This window comes from Ammospiza nelsoni, chromosome 21, assembly GCF_027579445.1.
Source record: "Ammospiza nelsoni isolate bAmmNel1 chromosome 21, bAmmNel1.pri, whole genome shotgun sequence".
NCBI lineage: Eukaryota > Metazoa > Chordata > Aves > Passeriformes > Passerellidae > Ammospiza > Ammospiza nelsoni.
The window spans coordinates 6,533,001-6,558,689 of NC_080653.1; the positions used below are offsets into that span (position 1 = coordinate 6,533,001).

The following is a 25,689-nucleotide window of genomic DNA, read 5'->3' on the forward strand; positions in this document are numbered from 1 at the left end:
TGATATCCACCATAAACCTCCTCTGACTCAGCTCTAGCCATTTCCTCAAGCCTTGTAACACATGAGATGGAAGGGATCAGAACCTGCTCCACCTCTTCCCACCATAAGAATATTGAGGACCACAATGAGGTGTGACCTCAGACTCATTATCTCCAAGCTGAACAAATGAGGTGATCTCAGCCACTCCCCCTTAAGGCTTCCCCTCCACCATCCTTAAAGCATTTTTGAAGAGTTCTTAAGGATCGTTTCCAACTTTAATCAATCTCTGCAGACACAACCATCACCAACATCTGCCTCACCGCTTCTGAGGGGGCGGCCTGCGCCTTTAAATACCCCCGGTAAGCCCCGCCCCCTGAGGCCCCGCCCCCTGAGGCCCCGCCCCTTCCCGCCGCGCGGCGCTTCCGTGCTCGGCGCCGCCCGTTCCGGGCCCGTCTCTTTAAGGCCCCCGAGGCGCGGCGGCGGCAGCGGCGGTGAGAGGGGACGGGGCTGCCCGGGGCTTGGGCTCGCTTCTGCGGGTTCCCCCCGTGCCGTAACTGCGCTCTGGGTGCTGTGTGACCCGCCCGGCTGAGCTCCGCTGCCTGCGCGGCCCTGCTGGCACGGAGGGGCCGGGGCAGGGCCTGGTGCGGAGCGCTGCGGGGAGATGCCGTGGGGGGGGCTCAGGGCTCCTTCTCTTCAATTTCTTCTTTTTTCCCTGCCTTATGGTGCTCCGTGGGTATTACCAGTGCTGTACACGCCTGGCTGCGTGGGGTGTTTAGCCGTGGGGTGCAGAAGGGCCCCCCATGCTGATTCCTTGCAGCCCTGAGCGCCCACAGCTGAGCCCGGCGTGGGAAAAGCAGCCCCCGAGTGTTTTCTGAAATGTTTCATCCTCTCTCTGTGTCTCTAAACTCTGCTTTTGATGTGTTGGGACATCAAAGCGAGTGTCTCACAAATTGGGGGGCATGGAGAGTTCACAGGTGTTGGTTGTGCTTAACCAATCTGAGTGGGAGAGAAAATGGTCATTAATCTCCATTAGTTTTAATATTGATTCAAGGCTTCTGGTGGCTTTTCCCCTGATTCTTGCAAGAGCGGTACAGAAAGCTCTCCCTAATTAAACCAAATAAGGTAATGGAATAGAATTTACTTGCAGGAAAGAGCTCAAAAGCAAACACATGTAGTATGGATCAGACAGCTCTTTGATGTGTCATTTATGGCTTGGGAAGCTCATTACCTTCCTTAGGTTCCATCAGCTCTGCTGATAATGAGAGGCACAGAAGCAAATGGCTTTGAACAAAAGCTGTAGGCTGCTCCCTTGTTTGGTGCACTCTGTCCTGATGAACAGGTTTCCAGCCCAAACAGCTGCTGGAGCTTGTGTAATTCATTATTAAATGAATAATTTCCACAGCTACATTTTTCTCTGTTGTGTTTGTGACAATTGGGATGATTTGTTTTTTGTGGGGTAAGGTCTCCTCCTTGTGCTGTTCTGTCCAGTTTTGCTGCTGTCCTGAAGGGACTTTTACTGATAGCAAGGACATAGTGACATCCTTTCTGTATTGTCAAAATTGCAGTAATAAATGGAGTTTTGAGCTGTTCTTCCTACAAAATGACCTAATGAAACTGTCACTCCAAAATAAGGAAATTTTTGGTATAGATCATAAAGCATTTATGTTTTTTACTTTGTTGCAATAACACATCTGCTCTCCTTGCTGCCAGGCACTGCATGACCATAACTGCACAATGTCTGTCCCACGTGGAGCTGTCCATGCAAAATGGATAGTGGGGAAAGTAATTGGGACCAAAATGCAGAAAACTGCCAAAGTGAGAGTGACCAGGCTCGTGCTGGATCCCTACTTGCTAAAGGTAACACCAGTGAACAACCTCTCCTGCCTGCTGAGTTTTGTATTTTGTGCAGAAATGTTCTGCTGATTCAACTCTTAAAAGTTTTGATGACTCTTTACAAATCAAACTCCTCAAGGATCTGGCTGTGGGGATGACTGCAGAGGATGAAAAGCAGTGAGTGGTGAGGACTTACAAATTACCTGCTAAATGTATTTCTTTGAAGTGCCTTGTTAATGCACTTCATTTGATCTTTTTGGGAAGGTAAGCTTTTGTTGTTTCACGCTTAGATTGAATTTTTCTTGTCGATGTGGAGCATGCTTTGGAGACTTGACAGTTTATTAGTCACTTATACAATAAATTTTATAGCTGTTTTTTTCTGTATGTGTAATTGTAGCATTACTGTGATCTTGGATTTATCCCTTATGGATGCTCTTCAAACAAGAAGGTTAAAAATTGAATTTTCTCCATTTTAAATAGGGAAACAGTGGTACATAGAGGTAGAATAAATTGCTTTTGGTGACCAAAAGGTTAAGGATAGTGTCATTATTGGAAAATGGGTCTTGTGGAACCCATTCCAATATTTTATCCAGTAGAAGAACCTTTATTTATTTCTTAACCTAATTTATTTCGTAAAGGATTCTGAATTCTGCCATTCTAATAAGAAAAAAAATACTTTATGTGAAAAAAATTATTTCAGCAGGAAAACTCTCTCACATAAAAAAAACATCAAAATGCAGATTTCAGAGCTTTCTCTTCCCCATCTCCTTTCCTCCAGGCTCAGTTGGCAATCCTGGCAAGAGATTGGGAAGGGCAGTGCTGTGCTGTCTGTGGAGAACCTGTAGAGTGCACAGTTGCTTTTCTCCTCATGATCCAAACTGAATCTCACTTTAAAACATACATAAAACTTCAGAGAAATTTATTTGATAATAATTATATATTTACCCATTGCATAATTTGAAATACAATACCAAGGTTTCTTTTCTTTTTTCTTTTTGTTCTTTTTACAGTTCTTTAACAAAAGAAAAACCTATTTTGCCCATGACCCACTGCAGCAGTGTGTTGTTGGAGACATTGTTCTTCTGAAAGCTCTGCCTGAGAGAAGGAGCAAACACGTGAAACACGAACTGGCTGAAATTGTGTTCAAGGTTGGCAATGTCATAGATCCCATCACAGGAAAGCCCTGTGCAGGAACCAGATTCCTGGAAAACCTGTCAGATTCAGAAAATCTCACCGAGGCAGATACCACCTATCTAAGTGAGAAACTTCAGGAACTTAAAGTTTGTTCAACAGACAAATAGTGGGGGAAGTATTTTAAGCAGAGGGCTTCCAGCTTTTGTGTCTCTCTGTCAGGGATGTTTGAGGCCCTGCTGTGATATGTTTAATGTTTCAGTGAAATTTGTAGTCAAAATAAATAGTAAATGTAGTTGCTTTTGCAAAGAGATGTTGCAGATTGATGGGCACCTGGAGCTTTGAATGAAAATGCAGAGAAAAATGCAAGTTTAGTGTTCACACTTCATTTTGTTGCCTGTAGTTTTGCCCCAGTGACAGTTCCCAGCTGTCCTCCTGGAATGACCTCTCTGTGTTCAGACAAGACTGCAGCTGTGTGATGTTTCATTTTGGTGGGAGGGTCATGATATCATTATATTATTTGGTTGTTCTGTATTTCAGGCAGTCTTTTGTGGTTTGTAGGGTTACTGGAGATGATGCTATTAAAGCTTTTGAAAGGAAGTGTAGAATTTTAAAACCAGCTGCATGCTTGTGTCCTTATTTCCTCTTCCAGTGCCTTCTGCCTTCCAAACTCTAACAAAAACACAGAACTTTGCCTTATAGTGGCAGAGAGGTGAGAATCAAAGCTTTGGGCAGCTGAGTGAGGGTGGCTCTGTCCCTGTCCAAAGACAGGATTTCATTCTGGCAGAGCTGGATCTCTTTGAGCTGATGAGAATACAAATCCTAAAAGTGATTAGATTTATTGTCATCAGAAAAGCTAATTAAAATAACTCATTTGGGGGAGCTAGAGGGGCTGGTTTGCTGCATGTGGAGCTAAAGGCCAGAGCAGTTAGTGATGAAAGATGATTTTATCCTGGTTCAGCTCTGGGGATCTCATGTCCTCTCCTCCAGGGCATGAAGCAAGCTGAGAGCCTGCAGCTGTTGCAGCAGCCTCAAGTTTCTGACTTTGGATCTAAAAGGACACCTGCCTCAAAATTTGTACATGTGGGAGGGGACAGTGGCATAGGAGAGCTGTGAGAAATCCTTGCCGAAGAAAATGTCTGTTGGTCTTTAGGATCAGAAGCAAAACAAGGTGTGTCAGACCTAAAATCTTCTCCTCTGACCCAAAAGATCTTATTTTAAGCAACTGAGTAGCTTCCAGTTGTGTTTTCTGCTGTTGTCACAGTATTAAAGATCATTTGCCCTTTAACTTTGTGCACAAAATCAGTTCTGGCTGCCTAAAAAGCATGACTGAACTCAGCTAATTATTTGGGACAGCAAAAATTCAAAACTTGAAGCTCCTTTAGTGCTTCAAAGCAAAAAATGCTGCTCTTTGAATGTTCATGTGGATGTCAAGAAATTTTCACTGAAATGTCTCTGTGTAAAATTTTGTGGGCACTCTGAAGGAAGTGCCTTAAACATGTGGCTGTAGGGTTTTTTCTTGTTGTTTGTGGCAGAGGTTTGGGTTTATGTAAATTCCTCAGGAACTGGAGCTGGCTGATCAAAGGAAAGAAAAAACCTGAGCTCTGATCCCTGCCCAGGTGAATGCAAAATGTGAAACTTCATCCAAGCAGAGATTGGGAGAACTTGGATACAGGGTAGAGTTTGGCCTTTGGCTGTAGGAAATGCTCTCAAATTGTATCCAAGCAGAACTTGACCCTTAATATATGGGATATAAATATTCTAATGCTACATAATTATAAAAAATAGAAAAGATTTCCTGTTTGCTTAAAAGATTGTATCTACATCTAATTAGGGGAGTGAATATTTTCTTTTCTTGTAATTCCCCGTGAGTAGCAGTGAAAATGCCATTTTTTTTCTATATGATTGATTCATCACAGAAGGTTATAATTTTTCCAGTGTAGGCTCTGGGAGGGTTGCTCAAGAACTTGTCACACTGTCAGATCAAAATGTGACTAAAACCAAATTACATATCAGACTGTGTTATTTAATAGAGTGATGGCAATTGCAGGTTAAATTGTTTTAAAGTACGAAGATTGGGCTTTTGTGATGTTAAAGCACATCATATGTGTTATCTTCTGCATTAGTCTGAGAGTGCTGATAGAAAAATCATAAAATGGGAAGGGAAAGTTTATAGGGTCAAGATAGAATCATTATAGGTGTTATGTGGAATGATAAGGATTAGTCACTGACTGCTTTCTGTGTTTATTGGCTTGTTGCTTTTAGAACTGCCCTTTAATTATTACCCTAATTATCACTTTATCCTCAATTTGAAGTGATTTAAGGATTCGATGCCAGCACACACCTCCTCCTCAGCCAAAATTTCTCTGAGTACAGCAGAGCAGCGTGAGGAAACCCTTCTGCTGCCAGCGAGTGAAAAATGTACCAGGAGAGCAACAACCTGGGGCTGGGGGTCCCTAAATTCAGCTGGGTCCCCTAAAACCAGGGCTGGGATTCCCAAAACTGGGGCTATGATCCCCCTAAATCTGACTGGAGGGCCCCAAACTGGGCTCAAGGTCCCCCCAAACTGGGGCTGCAGTCTCTAAAAACCAGGGCTTGGGGATCTCACTAAATCCAAGTGGGTCCTTCACAAAACCGGGGCTTGGGTACCCCTAAACCAGCAGATCCTCCAAAACTGTGGCTGGGGTCCCCCCAAATGCAGCTAGACCCCCCAAACCAGGCTAAATTTGACAGAGTTTTCCCAAACTGGGGCTGGGGTTCCTCTATGTCTGACTAGGTGTTCCTAAACCAGGGCAGGGTCCTCCTAAACCCGACTTGGTCCCCCCAAACCGAGGCTAGGGAACCCCAGAACTAGAGCTAGGTCCCCTATATCTGAGTAGCTGTCCCCAAAGCTGAGCAGGGTCCCCCTAAACCCGACTTCGGACCCCAAAACTAGAGCTCGGTCCCCTATATCTGAGTAGCGGTCCCCCAAAACCCACTTGGTTCGCCAAAACCTATACTGGGGGACCCCAAAACTAGAGCTAGGTCGCCTATATCTGAGTAGCGGTCCCCAAAGCTGAGCAGGGTCCCCCTAAACCCAACTTCGTCCCCCCGAAACCGAGCCCTGGGGGGCTGAGGGCCCGTGAGGGGGTCCCGGGGCCGGCAGGGCCGCGCATGCGCAGGCGGCGCTGCCCGCCAGGGGGCGTGGCCGCAGCCCCCGGCCCAGGAGGGAGGCGGCGGGAGCAAGATGGCGGCGCGAGTGCTGCTGCGGGGGAGCCTGGCGGGAGCGCCCGCCGTGCCGCGCCTGCAGCCCGGCGCCGGGCTGACCCTCAGGTGAGCCCTGAGGGGGCGAGGCGGGCGGGACGGGGCCGCCCGGGGGAAGCCGCACGCGGAGCCGGCGCCGCCCGAGCCACCCGGAGCCCCGCCGCGCAGAGCGTCCCCTTGCCAGGCTGGAAATGGCGCCCCGCTGGCGGGGCAGCGGCCGGGCCTGGGGCGGGGAGTGCGAGGAGGCGCCGGGGTGTCCCTCAAGGTCACGGGCCGCAAGGCCGGCCCCTTCCTTCCCTCCTCCCAGCCCGCCCCTGGCTGGGAGTGTGGCTGTGGCCGGGCCGGTGCCCGGGCTCGGGGGGCAGCGAGAGCCGTTCCTGCACCGCCGCCTCAGCCCTGCATGGACACCCCCGCATGGCACACACGGAACCGGGCACCCCGCGGCTCTCGGGCCGCCCTCCACACGTGAATTGCCGGCGTTTCACTACCTGGATGCTCGCTGGCCCTCCGCGATCCCAACTCCTCCGAGCAACAGGGTGCACAGCCCGAAATCTGCGTTCCCCCGGGGCTGGGCTGCCTGGCTGCACATCCCGACATCTTCCTGCCACTCGTAGGATCCCCTTGGGACTCGCGGCTGGGGTTTCCACGTCCCCAGGGAGCTGGGATCTGCACCCCGGTACCAGGGCACACAGAGAGGCGCATCCCGCGAGTTTTGGGGTGTAAAGATTGGCATTTCTGTGTGCAGGGGTGACACACACAAAGTGGAGGAAGCAGGCACAGGGTGATGGAAACACGGGAATTCCCAAGCTGCGATGGCTCTACACAGTTTTTCCTCCCTTTCTTTAAACAGGGAAAGCTGCTGCTTCAACCTCAGAAAAGGCAAAACTAAAAGCATCCCTGCAAGCAGCTGTTCAGGGAATGTGTTTTGAAATTTTACCTGCCTGTTTTGGAGTTATTTTAGTTTCGAATAAACTTTGTTTAGACCACAGATTAAAAACTGTCAAAGATAGACAAGTTGTTTTTCTTACTCTTCCAGGCAGATTTGGATTTGTGCAAAATCTAAGTATTGACCTGGTGTGTCCCACCCTGGTTATATTTTGTGCTAAAGCAGGAGCTAAGTGTAAAGAAGTGATTTCCCTTACATTCTTAATTTAATCTAATCAAGTTATTCAGTGTTAGCCTCTGTGTTCAGAGCCCAACCTTTGCAGCAAGAAAGCAAAGCCCACAGTTAATATTTGCAGCTTGAGAACTTGCTGCCAAAGACAAGCTGATGCTCACAGCTGTTGGAAGACCTAAATTCAGTTCCTGTTCCTCCAGAGCTAATTTTGGGTACAGATTGCCCAAAAAACTGAACCAATGATCAGTCCAGGGCTTCTTGGTTCAGTGATATTTTAGGATATTGATTAAAAATCAGGCCCTTGAATCTCAGTTTGGGTGCAGTGAGCATCTGCTTTAATAAACTCAGCCTGTTATCTTAGTTCTGTGTGAGGTGTATATTTAGTTGTGATTTGTTAATCAGTGCTCATGAGGAGCTTTACAGCTGCTGGGGAGAAGATTTTCCATAAAAGTAAAATATTATTCATGACATTGTTTTGAAAATTAACCGTATCTCCAGTTTTAGGTGCAGTTGAACATTCAAATCATGAGATTCTCCTAATAGCAGAGAAATTTGCTTTTTTATCCCTGTAGCTCCAGTTTATTCCTGCTGCTGCTGAAGTTCACAAAAAAGCATCAGGATTATTTCTCTTCAAAGTTTGCTGCAAACAATGATCCTTGTGGATGAGTTTTCTAAATATTACTTTGCTAACTTTGTTTAATAAAGGGGAAGGAATGGTTAAAAATGAGAATTTACAGATATGAGTATTGCAGGAGTGGGCTTGACTTCAGCCTCCTGGAGCCAGTGAGGGCTTCACTTGAGAGAGCTTTTTAAAACAAAATTGAATTTCTTGAATTTCTGAGATGAGATTCACCCCTGTGCTCAGGGAAAGCTCCACTCCAGCAGCAGCCTTATCATGGAATGCCCTTCAAATGCCTGCCCTCAGGAATATCTGCTTGGCTTCCAGCACAGCCACATGTCTGTGTGTGTGTGCCCAGAGCAAGGGAGGCACCATTTTCAATAAACACACCAAGATTTAGACATTATTTCTTCCTGCTGAAGGTCATCTCAGCTGTGCTTGTTGTTTCTCTGCTGTGAAATACTTTCCCTCTCCTCCATCCTGCTCTCATGGGCAGAACCAGGTCATTATGTTCTTTTCTGACACTGGGATTAAAAGGTGGATTGTTGTAAAAAAATGGTTCTGTGTAACACAGGTGTGTCCAGGGGGATGTTTTCCCAAAGGAAATTGAGATTTTATTTCCTTTTTTTTTATTTTTCCTGGTAGAAAGCTTTGGGCTGGAGGTCCAGCTGTCTTCTGGATTCCCAAATCAGTAATTAAGGGTGAAAAGTTGACATCTGAGATAGGAAAAGGCTGAAATTTCCAGCTTAGAAGTAAATATATGTTGTAAACATATACCACATTTAATATTTTAGTATTTCAGGAGAAACTTGTGACAGAATTAATTTTCTTCACTGTGGCTACTATAAGTCTGTCAAAATAAGGCAAATGGAAGGAAGAGAAAGAAGCAAAACCATTTGAGCTTCTCAGACATTGTAGAGGATCAGTGAAATGCATCAGATCCCTTGTCCTGCTCATCTGGAAAAGAGGAATAATTCCTTTAACACATCACTTTAAACAGCAAAATTATCTCTTGGTCTATGTGCTCTGATGTAAAGGAGGTGACACTATTCTGAAAGTGTACTTGGAGAAGCTGAATAAAGATTAGATAAGAAAAGAGAGTGAAAATTTTGTGTTTTGAGGCAAGGAAACGTGGATGTTGTGCAGAGAGCCTGGCTCTGTGTCCCTAAATGTTGCTGGAATCTGGAATTGAAATATTTCCTGGCTGGTTGTTTCCTACCACTCATCTTTTCCCCAAATTAGCCTTTCATGCTGTTTTTCCTCTTGAAAGACATTTCCCTTCCCCTTTTGTAGAGCTGTCTTTGAGCAGCACAGGAACATATGGCAGTTCCTTTCCCTTTTACACTCTGCACTTTTCCTTCTGCACCTTTTTTGCTCTTTTTCACTCCTGACTGTTTACACCAGGCCAGACCCAGCCCTGGGCAAAGACAGTGGGTTAAAAAGAGGAGAAATAGCAGCAGAAACAGACATTACACAGGGAATAACCATGGATAATGTGCATTTTGGGAATGGATTTGTAGAGAATTTTTAAAGTTTCACAGAATATTTTATATACATTAATTGTTACAGTGCAATGTTAATACCTTGTGTACACCACACAGCAAACGATGAACAAAGCCATCCAAAAAGTTTTTTTCTTATCAAGAGAGAGGGGGAAATGTGGGAAATGGATTTGTAGAGAGTTCTCAGAGCCTGGCAAAAGGCTCACACAGTGAGTGCATCTTTGTGCAAACCTTGAGATAAGAAATGCTGACTTAGAAATGCCATAAAACAGAAGAGACACTGTTGAGAGAGAAATGGAACTAGAAACAAGTTTTAAAGGATGGCCTTGCAAATCAGACTGGATACTTTGGAGGAATAGAACTATAAAAGATGCACTGTAGTGGCACCCATGAGAGGTAATTTTAGATTATTGGCTTTAAGGCATTTACAGCATTGTGTGGCTAAAGCTGATAGGCCAAGCAATTTTTAATGTAATAATAATTTTATAATACTTATATGTAATTATAATTATAATGTAATTAAGCTTATAATGTATTGTGATTAAAAATATTTAGCTTCTGATTGTGGTAGTGTGAATTATAACATATTATAGCATAATATTATAATATATTAATTATACATTTAATATAGTTAATTATAACATCATGTTATAATATCTGTCTCACCCTTCACATGAGACAGAAAATTTAAAAAAAGGTTTAAAACATCTCTGGGTCAAAAAAGAGCATAATCCCACAGTGGATAACTATGGGATGATAATCTCGGTGAAATGGTAATCTCTAATGTCTAGTGAAATAATATAATTATGTCTAAATATATTATATTATATTATATTATATTATATTATATTATATTATATTATATTATATTATATTACATTACATTACATTACATTATATTATATTATATTATATTATATTATATTATATTATATTATATTATATTATATTATATTTATTATATTACTGTGATATAATTAATACATTATTGTATTAATTGATTATATTATGATAAAATATTGATAATTATAATTATAATAAATTCTATAATTATATTTTATTATATTGTCATATGTAATATATTAATTTTATATGATGATAATAATATAATATAATATAATATAATATAATATAATATAATATAATATAATATAATATAATATAATATAATATAATATAATATAATATAATATAATATAATATAATATAATATAATATAATATAATATAGTGAAATTATCAATCTCAGTGTGGATGAGCCACCTTTGCCTTGCTGGTAGAGCCTGGCAGGGAGGTTTCAGCAGTGTGTGAGTGTCCCTTGTGCCATCACAGGTTCTGGTTGTGCTGTGCTCATTCCCATGCAGTGACCTGGATTCCCTGCCTGCTGCTCAGGGCTGTGCTTGTTCCCTGCAGGGGTCTGGGCTCCTCAGCCCGCAGTGCCCGTGAGGACAGCTGGCTGAAATCCCTCTTTGTGCGCAAGGTGGACCCCAGGAAAGATGCCCACTCCAACCTCCTGGCCAAAAGAGAGACCAGCAGCCTGTACAAACTGCAGTGTGAGTGATGCCTCTGTGCTCCTGTCCCTGTCCCTGTCCCTGATGCACAAACTGCAGTGTGAGTGATGCCTCTGTGCTCCTGTCCCTGTCCCTGTCCCTGATGCACAAACTGCAGTGTGAGTGATGCCTCTGTGCTCCTGTCCCTGTCCCTGCCTGTACAAACTGCAGTGTGAGTGATGCCTCTGTGCTCCTGTCCCTGTCTCCCTGTCTGCACAAACTGCAGTGTGAGTGATGGCTCTGTGCACTGCACCCTGTCCCTGTCCCTATCACTCCTGTCCCTATCCCTCCCTGCACAAGCTGCAGTGTGAGTGATGGCTCTGTGCACTGCACCTTGTCCCTGTCCCTATCACTCCTGTCCCTGTCCCTGTCTGTACAAACTGCAGTGTGAGTGATGGTTCTGTGCTCCTGTCCCTGTCTGTACAAACTGCAGTGTGAGTGATGCCTCTGTGCCCCCAGCCCCATTCCTGTCCCTGTCCCTGTCTGCACAAACTGCAGTGTGAGTGATGCCTCAGTGCACTGCATCCTGTCCCTGTCCCTATCACTCCTGTGAGTGATGGCTCTGTGCTCCTGTCCCTGTCTGTACAAACTGCAGTGTGAGTGATGGTTCAGTGCACTGCACCCTGTTCCTGTCCCTGTCCCTATCAGTCCTGTCCCTGTCCCTGTCTGTACAAACTACAGTGTGAGTGATGGCTCTGTGCCCCCAGCCCCATTCCTGTCCCTGTCCCTGCCTGTACAAACTGCAGTGAGTGATGGCTCTGTGCTCACAGCACCTCTCCTCCCCCTGCCCCTGCCTGTCTCATGGCTCTCTTGCTGTTGTTGCAGTTCACAATGTCAAACCTGAATGTCTAGAGGCCTACAACAAGCTCTGGTAAGTGTGTGAGTTCTCTTTTCACCTTTTTGCCATGTTGATTTGGCAGATATCATAGTTATATTTGAATTATGTAGAGGGGAGGTGACAAAAAATCTGCTTTTTTAGGATTTGGTATTAAATGGAATCTATGAAAGAGCAAAATGTCCTGCACTCAGTTCACCCCACCTCTCTCTTGGCATTGCCATTTCCTGAGCTGTAGTTGAGGGTGATTCCTGTCCTGAGAGCTCTGGTGACATTTCCTGGAGCAGCTCCCCCCTACCCTGAGTGATGTTAAAGTTCTGATCCCTGCAGGGAGGGGTGGAGTTTTGGCATTCCCTCTGCAGCTGGGGTTTGTGTGCACACTGGAAGGAAAGAGAGACCAGTGTTAAATAAAACTTTACCAATGTTAAACTCAGATGTTGAAACTCAGGGGTTGATTTCCTCTCGGCTCATTTTTATCCCTCTGCACAAATCCTGCTGCTGAGCTCAAGGAGTTCCAGAAACCCTTGGATGGGGTTTGTGCTTTGGGGTGATTCCCTGCAGAGGGAGCAGTACTGAGACAGCTTTCCCAAACAGCTACAGCTTTAGGAATTACTGACATTTTGCTTTAAGAATAAAACTGCAGAACTATTACTCCTTTCTGCCTCCACAATCCCCCCTCTGGAGCCCTGAAAGAACTGTGAGTTTAAATTTGGGGCTGAGCCTGGCAGCCAGCAGTGCTTTTCTCACTGCCAATACAAACATTCTCAGCACAATGACAATAGTGACAATAATGACACCTTCCTGCAACCAACTTTGAGGTGTGAGCACAGCAGCTGGGCTGCAGGGAGGGGAGGAAATCCCAGCTCCCAGTTCATGTCCTCAGCTCATCTCTCACCTCTGTGTTAGTCTGGATAACCCAGAACTGTTCTCCCTGCTGTAGAAGCATAAAAAGCCACTAGAATAACATTCAATCAAGGTATTTTTAGCTTTTTTTTTTGTTTAAAAAATAGACACACACTAAAGGACAATTAGCATTCAGCCAGCTTGCTGTTTAAAAGCTGAATATAAACATGTCCAATGATGCAAGCCAGGGAATCACTTCTCTGCAGAATTTCATGAGCTGCCTGAATGTTGAGTGAGAGCAGAGATTTCTCTTTGCAAGGAAAGAGACAAACAGCAAAGAAAGAAACTGCTGACAGCAGTCAGATGAAATATCTGTGGTTGGATTGATTCTTTCCTGAGCAAATTGAAGCATTTCAGGCAAGGAGACAACTTGAATAAAGTAATAAATAAAATTAAGCCTCTCTGAACTTCCCTCCTGCCTCTTCCTAAAGAAAGAAAGAAAAGAACAGGTTACTTCTGTATCATATCAAAATGAGGATTAGTCATCATCATCATCAGGTATTCATAAATAATGTAATGAAGACAATTACAAGATTATTTCATGAATCACTGTGATTTAAGAGCTGAAAAATTAGAGACAGGGTTTTTTAAAAGATGTTCTGTGGGCATTTTTTTCTCTAATTTTCAACAATATATGGTAGAATTATGCAATATTTTCCCATTCCTCTTCAAAGCTGCCTTTCCAGGATCTCATTCTGCTTTGCAAAAAATGAACTATCCTCGAGAATATCCTTGGAGAGTCATTTTATCATATTATTTACACTGGCTAGTGAGAAAATGTCGAGCTACAAATTGGTAATGAGATTTGCTCAAGGTTGTCTGGAAAGTCAGTGGCAAAATCCAGAGGAAAACTCATCCCTAATGACTCCCACCCCAGCCCAGCCTACTTTTTATTCCTTGATACTGTGCAGACACTCTGCCTGTGAGCCAAACTGAGGAAGAAGGGTAATTATTGAGGGAAAAATAGAAAAAAGGCAGAGTTCAACCAGACTAATTGACTTATTCATCAAGGCACAGTGCAGGGAAAGCTGTCTTGACTGAGTCAGCAATCAGCAAAACTTAATTTCCTCATGCTAATATGGGCCACTGCTAAAGTTTGAAAGAGTGTTAGGAATCCTGGGAAAAATCAGACAGAAATTGTGAGTTGGAGGCATTTTTAAGATTGTCCCACTGTTCATTAGAGGGTGAGTTGCCTCAAAGTAGGAGCACTTTCTGAAATCAAAAATCAATACTGTGAGCTACAGCCACTATTTAATTTATCAGATTATTTTTATTCATTCAGCTCAGCAGCTGTAACTGGTTTAGAAGAGTGTGCTTTCATATTTCTGACTTCTTCTGCCTTGAGGGAGGCTTTTCCTCAAGCAAAGAAAAGCTTTTCCTCAAACAAATCACCCATGGAGGCTGAGTTGTCACTGAGATATCCTGATACTTGTTTTCCTGATATGTTGGATAACCTTTTAGATAGACATAATTGTTTACAAACACTTCATTTACTGCATCCAAAGATGCAGTAAATGTTATATATTATAGAAATGTTATAGATCTTTGTTATAAATTTCTCAAAAATGGTAACACTCACCTTAATTCTCCATGGGGGTGCAGCCACCTTCCCCCTGCATAACAGAATTTGCTATTTCAGCTTTCCCCTCTGCAAAATAAACCTTGTGAATGTTCCTAGCATGATGCTGTGTTATACATTGATCAAGTGTGGCCTCCCTGAAGGCAATGCAACCCAGTGTCTGTGTGTTCCTTGTTTTCAAGTCAAGAGGTGCTGCCAAAGATTCATGAAGAAAAACACTACCCTTGTGCTCTGGTGGGGACTTGGAACACGTGGTACGGAGAGCAGGATCAGGCTGGTAGGAGATAGAAGTACAATGTACACCCGTGTGCTTGGCAGGTTTTCTTCTTTTGAAATCATCTCCCCTGTGTGCACTGAGGGGGTTTGTGCATCACTCCTCAGCTGTCTTAAATAAATGTGCACTGCTTGCTTTTTGTGCTGGTTGGACAGCAGAGCATTCATCCCTTCAAAATCCCTTCAGTTTTGTCTCGTTGTTGGTGTGTTTTCATGTTTTCCAGGTGGTGATGGTTGGTAAAATGAAGATGTTTTGGGGATATATTTGTAAAATACACTGAATATTTATGGGTGACTCTTGCAAAGGCAGAGTTTGTCCCTCCTTGGGCACTGTAAAAGCTTTGCTCAGCCTTTCAGGCTGTATGATAATAATAAATTTCAAATCATTCCAACCCGTCTGCATTGTAAACTTCACATTAAACTTTACTGGGGGAAAATAAAAATCTTTCTGTTCATGTTCATACAAGGATACTGCCTAACTATGAAAACAAACTGGAGCTAGACATGGCTGAAGAGCTGCTACAGAGGTAACTCCAAAGAGCCCAGTGCAGAGAGAAAACCTGAAAAATGCCCTGGGAATTGGAAGGAATGAGAAGCCACAGATCCAAACCCATAGAGGTTCTGTGAGAGGCTCAGTGCTGGGGCTTCCTAATTAAAAAATCAACTCCTGCACACAGCAATTCTCCCTGCAGTGCCAGCATATTGCAGTATTGACACTGAACAAATGCAGGGAATTAACAGCAGATGAACCAAACAATGTCTGAGAGCAACCCTGGAAGTTGAAGGGGAGTTGGGGAATGAGGACAATTGAAATGGGAATTCCTCAGGCAAGTCCCAGTGGCTGCTTTTGGAACAGATGAACACAGGCTGGGTCTGTCACTGCATCCCCAGCCTGCCTTGGAAATGTTCTTGCAGCTATGGAATAAAGCAGATTGTGGGGTTGGAATTGTTAGCATATTGTTTACACTGGCTAGTGAGAAAATATCAACATAATGAGATAATTAACAATAATAATGAATTATTAGTGATCAGTGCTGGGTTAATATCAGGTGGAGCCATCAAATCTGCCCTGGGGGTGAGGCAGCAGGAGGAGAAATCTGCTCTCCATCAGCCTGTGGAAAACTCACAGAGCTGCTTCAGAGGGCAGGAAATAAGTTTTATTTTTCTGTGAGGTGAAATTATTGCCTTTCTATACTAAATGCTTGTAAATACATCTTTCTGTGATTTATTAAAGGGCTTTATTCTGATTTATTAAAGAGGGAATGCTTTGAAAAAAATTTAGATACAACCATAGATACTGGGATTGTTTTTATAGGGGAAATCCCAGCAAATATTCGGTTTTCTTCTGCTTTTATTCATGTTGAGCTCAGAAATAACATTTGCATCATTTTTCATGTCCTACAGAAAGTGTCTTGCTTGTGTGCTGGAGTAGTTTACTGAACTGAAAATCTGCCCCTCTGCTGCTCTTAGATGAAATTGGTACAAAGCAATTTTTGGAACTAAGTCATCCTCTTGAGCTGAATCTTAATTTCAATAACAGTCATGACAAGTCATCACATCTTACTAGCATGGCAACAAAAAGTCCTTTCAGAAATTCCTCTGTTACCCTCAGAGTGAATTGTAAAATTTTCCAAGAGAATCCCTTTCAAAAAGGAGATGATTCCATTATCCCTAAAATAATCCAATGTGATTTTCATTAATGAAAATCTATTTTCAAACCTGCTGCTTGGTTTCTATTTTTGTGTCATTTTATAGTGTGAAGAACATTCTATAGTGTGATTTTTCCATGAGATTTACCACTGGTCTGGGACATGCCTGAAAAAAGTGAAATTTTCTCTGTTTCAGTTCATTTGTGGAGATATGAGGGAGGTTACCCAGCTCTCAATGAGGTCATGAGCAAACTTCGTCAAAATAAGGTAAAAAATACTGATTTTGTTACTCAGAAAAGAACAAAGAACAAGGAGAGCAAATTAAAAAATGCAGGTTTAGATACCAAAGTGTCTCCTCCCTTCCTGTACAAGCCCAGAAAGCTCTTGGAGAAAGGATTTATTGTCACATTAATGTTTCATTCCTGATTATTTCCCCTATAAATCCTTGGAATTCTGGAATTCTCAGATTCACCAGAGAGAATTCAGATTCCTTTCAGGATTTCACTGTCCCACAACCCTGACAGCATTAAAAAAAAAAAAAACATTTTAAGGCAGATGTGGTGTCCTGCTGTTTGTTGTTGCAGAATTTGCCCCATTTTGCCCCATTATTTTTTAGGAATTCACAGAATTCCGGAAGGAGAGGGGTAACATGCTCCTGTCCCGTAAGAACCAGCTCCTGCTGGAGTTCAGCTTCTGGAATGAACCTGTTCCCAGAGATGGCCCTAATATTTATGAACTGAGGTCCTACCAACTCAGAGTAAGTCCAGATTTGATTTCTTTCTGTTTTTTGAAGTTTTGTGCTGTCCTAAAACCTTTGGGAGGTTTTTATGGCAAGCAGAGCTTATCTGAAAAATCTGATTTTTATCTGGGGTGGTTTCTGAGTCAGGGCTGCTCTCAGTGTGGGGTCTGAGGTGAAGGCAGGCTCCAACAAGATCCTGATCTGAAACCCTGTGCTTGCTTTGAGGGATGCTTCAGAGATGACTAAGAAGTGGTAAACAGAGCAATTAAAGATTATTTAAATATTCTTATCACTCCCAGGAAGGGATTGTGTCAATACAGGGTGGTTTCCATACAGAAATGGTGTGAAAATTGTATAATATTTTGTTTTAAATTCTAGTTTTAACAGTGGGTTTTGTTTCTGCAGCCTGGAACAATGATTGAATGGGGCAATTACTGGTAAGTGTTAATTAATTAAGGTAAGTGTTGCCTTCAGCCCTGGGATGCTCCTGGTTGGAAAAAGCAGGACAGGAGGTGCCAGGGTGGCACCAAAGCCACCAAACCCCAGTCCAGGGCCCTGCTCAGACAGTCCTGTGACCCTCTGAGGGAAAAAAAAAGCAATTTTGTGCACAAACAACCCTCTGTGGTTTGGCTTTGCTTCCCCAAACCCTTTTAGTTTGCTACAAAAACCTGGAATTTCAGCAGAAAGCTGCTTGGGAAGAGTGGCACTTCTGGGAAGCTTGGTTCATCTTTCCCAAAGCACTTCCAGCTGAAATCTTGGCTCTTTAAGCTTTCAAAGTCAAGTTATTTATTGATAAGGTGCTGAGCAGCACATTTGTATTTTGATATATGGGTTAGAAGTATTTGAGACAGTTTTCTATTGATTTCATGCTTGTGGGTTTGTCTTATTTATAACCAGTGTAAGCTTATTTCAATTCACACTCACATTTTTAACCAGTGTAAGCTTATTTCAATTTACATTCCCTGTTCTAGTGGTTGATAGTTAAACAATTTGAAATATTTTCAATTATTTGGACAAAAGTGAGGACTTAGATCTTCAGACTTGTCATTAATATAATTTTTTCAATTACAATCATTTGAAAAAATTTAATTTAGAATTTTTTTAATAAAATAGGCACATCTCTACTGGTAGAAAATCTGTTTTATAACATAAAACAAGAGGAATATTTATCTTAATTTATGCAAAGATCTGCATGGATAAAAGGTTGTATTCCACTACCACAAAATCTGTGGAAAATTAATGTGGCAAAGCTGACATGACTAAAACTTTGAGATTTAGTAATAAAACCTTCTATAAAAGTTAACTGGTTAACTATAAAGGTTAACTGCTGGGTTTAACTGTCCCAGCAATTCTCTTTATCCTGAATTTGGTTGAAAAAATGATTAAGACAAAATTTAGTGAAATGTAGCCTTCAATTTTAATGCATCCTAAAAAGACACAGAGATAAATCTTGATTATTTGGTGCTGAAATTGAGTATGCTGCAGTGCACAGCAGATGTAGTTTAACATTCCAGTTTCTCTTCAAGTCTGTGTTTTTCCTATTTTCCAATGGTTTTTCCCCATTTTCCAATGGTTTTCCCCCATTTTACCTGATGTTCTAAAAATTATCTTTATCCTGACTTTGGTTGAAAGATGATGAATACAAAATTTAGTGAAAATGTAGCCTCCAATTTTAATTTTACTTAGTGCTGAAAACGAGCGTGCTGCAGCTTTTCTCTCACTTTTAATTGCTGAAATGCACAGCAAATGCAATTTAACATTGCAGCTTCCCTTCCAGTCTGCTTTTTCCCCATTTTCCAATGGTTTTTCCCCAATTTCCTGATGTCCCAACAATTATCTTTATCCTAACTTTGGTTGAAAAAATGATTAATACAAAATTTAGTGAAATGTGGCCTCCAATTTTAATGCATCCTAACAAGACACAGAGGTAAATCTTAATTACTTGGTGCTGAAAACGAGCATGCTGCAGTGCGCAGCAAATGCAGTTTAACATTCCAGCTTCTCTTCAAGTCTGTTTTTTTCCTATTTTCCAATGTTTTTTCCCCATTTTCCAATGGTTTTCCCCCATTTTCCCTGATATCCCAACAATTATCTTTATCCTGACTTTGATTGAACAATGATGAATACAAAATTTAGTGAAAATGTAGCCTCCAATTTTAATTTTACTTAGTGCTGAAAACGAGCATGCTGCAGCTTTTTTCTCACTTTTAATTGCTGAAATGCACAGCAAAATCAGTTTAACATTCCAGCTTCCCATCCAGTCTGGTTTTTTCCCATTTTTCCGTGTTTTTACCCATTTTCCCTGATTTTTCCCCATTTTCTCTTTACTCCTCTGCAGGGCCCGAGCCATTCGGTTCAGACAGGACAACAACGAAGCAGTTGGGGGATTTTTCTCCCAGATTGGACAGCTCTACATGGTCCATCACCTCTGGGGTAAATTCCTCTTTCTGCTTTCTTCTCCCACTCAGCCAACCCCAATCACTTTGCCCAGGAGTTTAGTTTTATAAAATTTTTACAAATAGTTTTACAAAAGGCAAAGGAAATGTCTTAAAAGTTGGGGTTTAATTTTTTTTTTTTTTAATTTCCCATTTTTAAAATTTTTTTAATTTGATGATTTTTAAATATTTTTTGTGTAGATAAATTTATTCTTCACCAAGCAAGAAATGAATATTTCCTGTTTATTCTGTTTTTTCCCCAGTTTCTGCTGTCCCTTTCTCATTAGGAGCTCAGTGTTTGCTCTCAGTCCCACAGCCATGACCCTGCTGTCCCAGCTCATGCTGAAATCAGTTTTTTTACAGTTTCATTTCAAACCTCACATTCACCACACCTGCAGAAAGGAAAATCAGGCATTTATTTCCACTCCTGCATGGAGCTGTTTTGCCTCTCTCTGTACATTCATATTCATAAACACCTTAGGATTGGTTCAACTTGAAAAACAATTATTTGTTAGAAATAATTCCAGTATTTTTCCTTATCCCAACAATCCAGAATTTTAGATTTCAGCAATCTGGCAGCCCTCATGTAGAGCTGTGCCCCTGCTTTATCTTACCTGTGCCCAGGTATTTTCTGTCTTCCCCAGCTCCTCCTTTTTGAGCTTTTCCTCCTGATTTTTTTTCCTTCCTGCTTTTCCCAATTCCTCCTTGGAATTCTTTTAAGGAATCTCTTCCTGTTCAGGAGGGAAAGGAATCACTTTTTGCTTGTTTTCCCAGCTTACAAAGACCTGCAAACCAGGGAAGATATAAGGAATGCAGCGTGGCATAAACCTGGCTGGGATGAACTGGTTTATTACACAGGTAACCCATTAACTTCTCTGGAATGCTGGGGGCAGACTTTGGGCTTTGTGCCACCCTCTCAGCTCCTCAGCACATCCCACTGGCAGGAAAAGTTTTGTATCTCAGGGGGAAATTTGTTTCTGTGTCAGTTTTTAGTCTGTAAAGGAGCAGAGGGACATTGCACTGAGCTGTAAAGTGAATTTTGCAGCTGGTTGTACATGGAAAAGTTGCCCAAGTGCTAAAAAATTGCTGCATTAATACTGAATTTTTATAGCGGCATTTTTGTGGAATGTGAGAGAACAGATTTATGTAAATGCTTGTCCAAAGATTTAAGGAGCCAGGAGTGAAATTTACCTTGATGTTAAATGATTACTTCTGATATTTAATGAAATACAGGAGCCTTGTTAAATGCATTGCTGGGAAAAGGGAATTTAGACTTTGGAACAAAGAGCCAGGAGATCTTTGAGATCAAAGAAAGCTGTCACAGCAGAACTCCCAGAATGTGCCAAGCATGTCAGATTTGGGCTCCACAGGGCACATTTCAAAGGAAGTTACACCACAAAAATGTAGGATCACTTCCATTTTGGTGGAAAAAATGGAAATATTTGTCTTCAAATGAGCAGAGAGATGATATTAAAATCATTTTTTCCCACAACCACCGTGCTAGAGGGATGATTACTGAATGTGCTGAACTTTTGTCAGTGAAATTCAAACCTCTCTCCATTTTTTTCAGTGCCCCTTATTCAGGAGATGGAGTCCAGAATCATGATACCCTTGAAGATTTCTCCACTTCAGTAAAGTCACTGATTTTCTTGTGCCTACATAGATGAAGTGACAAGTATTTGTCTTAATTTATGGTATACACTGTATATCATAGTCTGAAATATAAAAGTACTGTATTGAGCTTATAAAAGAGACCTCTTTTCTTCAGAACCCACCACCTTCTGCTCTTAGGGGGAAAAAAAAAAACAACAACAAGACTGTGATTAAAAGGTTGGTGAATTGAAAACAAGTGCAGATCTGTGGGCCAGGTCCCCAGGGAACGTGTGACCTACAGGAATTGAAATCTCCTGCTCCACAGGCAGTGCCCAGAGCTCAGGAGCAGCGTTGCTGTGAGCGTTTAATGACTGCAGCTCTCCACAACAAACGTGGCAGTGAAATGAGAGGCTCTGGAGAAATGAGAATTTCATTTCAAGTTGTGAAAGCAGCAGCTCTGGGGTTGCTGTGAAATCACCCCAGGCTGGTGGAGCAGGCCTGAAATGAGCAAATCTCCATTTGCAAGCAGGCTGGCAGTCATTAATTTGGGACAGTGCTGTGTGGCAGGGGATGGGCTGGGCACAGAAGGGGCATTGCAGGGTCTCTGAGCACACATCTGTGTGCAGCCTCCCCCTGGCATGGATCCCAGGCAGGGTGAGCCACACTTCCCCCACAGACACTGCCTGAACACCCTGCAGGGAATCAACCCACCCCAAAGCATTTCCCTCCCCAAACAGCTCCAAACTCTGGGAAAAGGGGTTGAATTTAATAAGCAGAGCTGGTTCAGCCTCACAGGGGGGCTGGGTTGGTGTGTGAAGCTGAGCTTGGCATTTCTGTGTCCCATGGTGTCCAGTTCTGTTTTGGTTTCACTTTTAGGCTAGAATGTATCCACACTTTTTGGTGTCTGCAACGATGTGAACATCCTGTAAGTGACAATAATATTCTCTCTCTCTCTCTCAAGTGGCTCCAAGAATCAGTGTAACATACTGAATGTACAAATCAGTTCTGAATGTCCAGTTTGTACATTTCAAGAAGTTTTCAGGAAGACCATATCAGTCAATAAAAACCTTTTAATTTTCACTTTTTGCTGGATTCTCCTATGTATTGCATCACTTGTGTTTTTTCTCCTCTTGCAGTGTTTAGTATGGAAAATTGAGAATATTTCAGCTTCATTAACCAATATCACTTCTCTGGATTGGGGACAGCATTTCCCATTTTCTGCTCTCCTTCTCCAAAGTGAATTTACAATTTCTCCATCACATCCCATTCTGCTGAGTGTTCTGTGAAGATAAATACAAACCACTTTTCCTTTTGATTTTTCTCCACAAATGATTCTTCATTTTTCAGGTGTGGTTTCTTTCCTACTTGCACTGGTGCCTCCCCTTGAGTTTCCCCTTGAACAAAGTCAATATTTGATCTGGTTCTTGCCTGGTTTTATATTTTCCTCCTGTTGCCAAGTGATGATGGGGTTTTACTGAGGCACATTCTGTGCTGGATCAGCTTGAAGTTTCTCAGTGGGCCAAGGAAATCATTTGAGCTGATCCTCCTTGTAAGTCAGCCCTGAGCACTGATATCCCCTGAGGATACCATTTTATCTGATTTTTGGGGCTACTCTGCAGCTGCAGAAGGAAAAAGGGGATGCCAATATCACCTTCCAGTCCTTTTATCTCTCCCAGATTTCTTTTCCCTGGAGAATTGTCCTTGTAACTCCCACCCAGCAAACTCAGCCAGAAACAAGCAGCAAAAAAGTTTTGGAGCCACAGGATTTTTTGTGTTCTGATGCACTCCATGTTTTATACCTTCACCAGGAATTCAGTGCTGCCTGGCACGGCTCTTGTTGTCCGAAGACCACAAAGTTTTGCCTGGATAAGGAACCAGAGGAGTAACTGGGTGTCCTGTGGGGTGAAATCAGAGACTGCAGGTCCCTCACCCACTGCCAGGATCTGAATTCCCCATGGAATTCTGAATTCCCCAGCCCTGATGTGTTTGGATGAGCCTCCCCTCATTCTGAGCTTCCTGCTCTGCTGTGGCTGCCCTCAGGGACAGAAAAAACAGATAAAACTGATAAAACTCCTTGTTTTACTTGCAGCTAAAGCAGTTCCTGCTATTTTCCTTACAGATAACAGTGTTAGCTCCAATGGAAATGGGCAATGCCGATCTTTCCTTGGCTTCTCTTTGCCTGAGCTGGGTTTTCCCTGGTTCTGTGAACTCTGTTGGGATTTTCCCTCTTGATTCCATGGCTGAGTTCAAGTTTTGGAGCTGTACTTTCAGATGAGTTATAACCTTTCCTTTCCTCCCTGATTTAGCTGTTGGTTGTGTTTCATCAAATCCTGCCTATTCTCCTAGGAAACAATGGAAGGACAAGTTGGAAATACAGATATTTTCTGGTAAAATGAAGGAAAATCTCTCTCTGCTGTCTTGATTTCAGTAGGTGAGCAATCCCTCAGCATTTCTCACAGAACTATCCCTCAGCATCTCTTACAGCACAGCTGCTGCAGTTCAGAGCTGAAATCACTTCCCAAAGGTTGAAAAGTGGGGACAGTGCTTGGAAAAGCTTCTGGCAAATCTCAACTCTTATTCCACTGCAATGACACAATTAAAACTCAGGTTTAATTGTCCTGGAGAAGGCTGCAGACTGTCCCTCGTGCAAATACATAATTTAAAGCAATTCTGCCTCATTGAATAATCACATTAAAAGCTTTTTTACAAAGGTTGATGGTCAGAAGACCCACCTGGAGCCCTGCTCCTGCCTGTGTGCCCTGTGCTGCTCCCCAGACTTTGCCCCTCTTTGCTGGGATGTGTCCAGGCAAATCTGTGACACTGAAACTTTGCCTCCCCCTGCTCTATTCCCTGCTGGGAATTTTCCACTATTTCACAGACAAAACAGCTGAGCCTCTCCTGAGCTCAGCAATGCTCCTGCTGCCTCCTGGGCTAGAGGTCAGCCTCCAGTGAAAGGGGAGGGGGGCATTTTGGTGTTTTTTCCAAGGCAGTGTGACCTAAAGAGCTGTTGTGAAATCCCTGGCACTGCCCCACGTTTCCATAGAGCCCCGAGTGGCAGCAGCTCCTGCTGTGAATGTTAAACTTCATTTCCAGGGCTCTGTCTGAGCCCTGAGCCATGCCCCAGTGCCCTCCAGCTGATCAGCTCCATGGCAGACTTATTTCCTTTTTATTTCCTTATTTATTTTCCTTTTTATTTCCTTATTTATTTGCTGGTTTTAATTCCATAAAAAACAGCAAATAAACTCCTTCACTTCCTAACTGTGGGACTGCACAAGGGAAAAGTGGGAGCAGAAACTCCTCAGATGTGCCCTGCTGGTGCAGCCCTGCCTGAACAGAGGCAGGATTGTCCAGGAGCTGCCCTGGGAGCTGGCTGGGATTTCCCTCAGGAAGGATTTCCATCTTCAACACTCCCAGAAGTTGTGGGCGGCACTGCCAGCATTGTCTGCTTGGCTTTTGTGGGGTTTGCTGAAGCCTCTGCAGATTCTTTGGGCTCTTACATGACTGCCTTGCTCCAAAACCATCCCAAGTCTGGTTCTGGATTTGTTTTCTTTTAACCCTTCTACTTCTCTGCTGTTTAAATGCTGTTGTAACCTCAAGCCAAAAAGATTTTTCAGCATCTCTGAGAGCTGCAGCCCTCACCCTGGGCTGGGGTGACTCCTCTGTCCCCATCTCCTCACAGAATGAACAGAACCAGTGTTTGCTTTAATTGCTGCTGCTGCTTTAATGACTGGACAGCAGCTGTCTCATGGTTTAATCATCATAACTTAAAGAAATTCAGTGCTAATTGTGAAAAGCAGTGATTATTATAAAACTCTGAAATTTTGGAGGGTAGGGACATCACTTGTTTCTGTTTCTGAAATTTGTGGTGGGGTGAAAGAGAATTGCCACACTTCAGTTTCTGGAAAAATGCTGGGGCTCTTTGTAAGGACTTAGAAGATAAAAACCTCAGCAGATATTAAATGTTTTTTACATTAAATCATACCATATTTACCCATCTTTCTCCTGTGTGTGGTGGGGATGGAAGGAAGGGGCAGGTGTGATGGATTTTAACATTGCTAAAGCTTTTCACATCCTCACAGGTGAGATTCTTACAAGTCAGGGAAATAAAAATCCCACAATGTGAAAAACACTCAGGAGAGTTGTCAGCGTTTACCAGGTGTGTTCTCCTGGATCAGACACTGAAGAAACTCCTGAAAAAACCAGGATCCATCAGCTGGAGCTCAGAGGAGTTCTTAGAACAGGTCAGGCTTAACTCTGGCAGAGTTTAGGGGTGGTTAATCCACACTGGAGGCAGAGGAAGGGAATGAAGTCTCCCAGAATTTCCTTTAAATGTTGATTAATTCGTTCCCATCCCATTACAGCTGCTGGGGGTGGGTTGGAAATGAATAAAACATTCCACAAACACCGAGACCACTTCCCAAAATCAGCACTTTGGAGTTTGATTGGAACATTTTGATGAAGAATAGAAACCACTCAGTCCCTGACCTGAAAATATTTCTTGGCCAGGGGTGAACATTGCATCTCAGATTTCCCTGCAGCTCCTGCCCCAGACAGGTTGAGTAACTGATGCTGAGTAACAGATGACACCACAGGTTCTCTGTGGCCATAATTTTAATGAAATCAGAGATATTTAGGGATGTTTTCCACCTGTTCACTGCTTACCTGCAGCTGGGATTCTGTGCAGTGAAAGGTACTTTCAAACTGCAGCCT

General features: G+C 42.8%; 2 protein-coding genes across 4 annotated transcripts; both read left to right on the plus strand.

Annotated features, from left to right (window-relative positions):
* Positions 1–387: 387 nt before the first annotated feature.
* On the plus strand, positions 388–3,559 carry MRPS17 (mitochondrial ribosomal protein S17). 3 transcript variants are annotated; one of them, XM_059487112.1, is made up of 3 exons: positions 388–470; positions 1,690–1,836; positions 2,823–3,559. In XM_059487112.1, exons 2-3 carry the CDS (start codon positions 1,714–1,716, stop codon positions 3,111–3,113), a joined length of 414 nt encoding a protein of 137 aa, XP_059343095.1. In that variant the 5' UTR covers positions 388–470; positions 1,690–1,713; the 3' UTR covers positions 3,114–3,559. The 3 variants fall into 3 exon arrangements, with proteins under 3 accessions (XP_059343095.1, XP_059343098.1, XP_059343097.1); XM_059487115.1 differs by lacking the exon at positions 388–470 and adding an exon at positions 601–620; XM_059487114.1 differs by lacking the exon at positions 388–470 and adding an exon at positions 771–1,101.
* A 2,580-nt stretch (positions 3,560–6,139) lies between these two features.
* On the plus strand, positions 6,140–22,059 carry NIPSNAP2 (nipsnap homolog 2). The gene is made up of 10 exons (XM_059486769.1): positions 6,140–6,255; positions 10,837–10,976; positions 11,799–11,844; positions 14,473–14,567; positions 16,409–16,479; positions 16,829–16,969; positions 17,357–17,388; positions 19,290–19,384; positions 20,161–20,244; positions 20,957–22,059. Exons 1-10 carry the CDS (start codon positions 6,170–6,172, stop codon positions 21,019–21,021), a joined length of 855 nt encoding a protein of 284 aa, XP_059342752.1. The 5' UTR covers positions 6,140–6,169; the 3' UTR covers positions 21,022–22,059.
* Positions 22,060–25,689: the final 3,630 nt, after the last annotated feature.

Coding starts and splice junctions, on each gene's coding strand:
- MRPS17 (XM_059487112.1), top strand. CDS start 1,714: ATGTCTGTCCCACGTGGAGCTGTCCATGCAAAATGGATAGTGGGGAAA. Junction 1,837..2,822: donor TGGATCCCTACTTGCTAAAG/GTAACACCAGTG, acceptor TTCTTTTTACAG/TTCTTTAACAAAAGAAAAAC.
- NIPSNAP2 (XM_059486769.1), top strand. CDS start 6,170: ATGGCGGCGCGAGTGCTGCTGCGGGGGAGCCTGGCGGGAGCGCCCGCC. Junction 11,845..14,472: donor GAGGCCTACAACAAGCTCTG/GTAAGTGTGTGA, acceptor CTTGTTTTCAAG/TCAAGAGGTGCTGCCAAAGA. Junction 19,385..20,160: donor CATGGTCCATCACCTCTGGG/GTAAATTCCTCT, acceptor TTGTTTTCCCAG/CTTACAAAGACCTGCAAACC.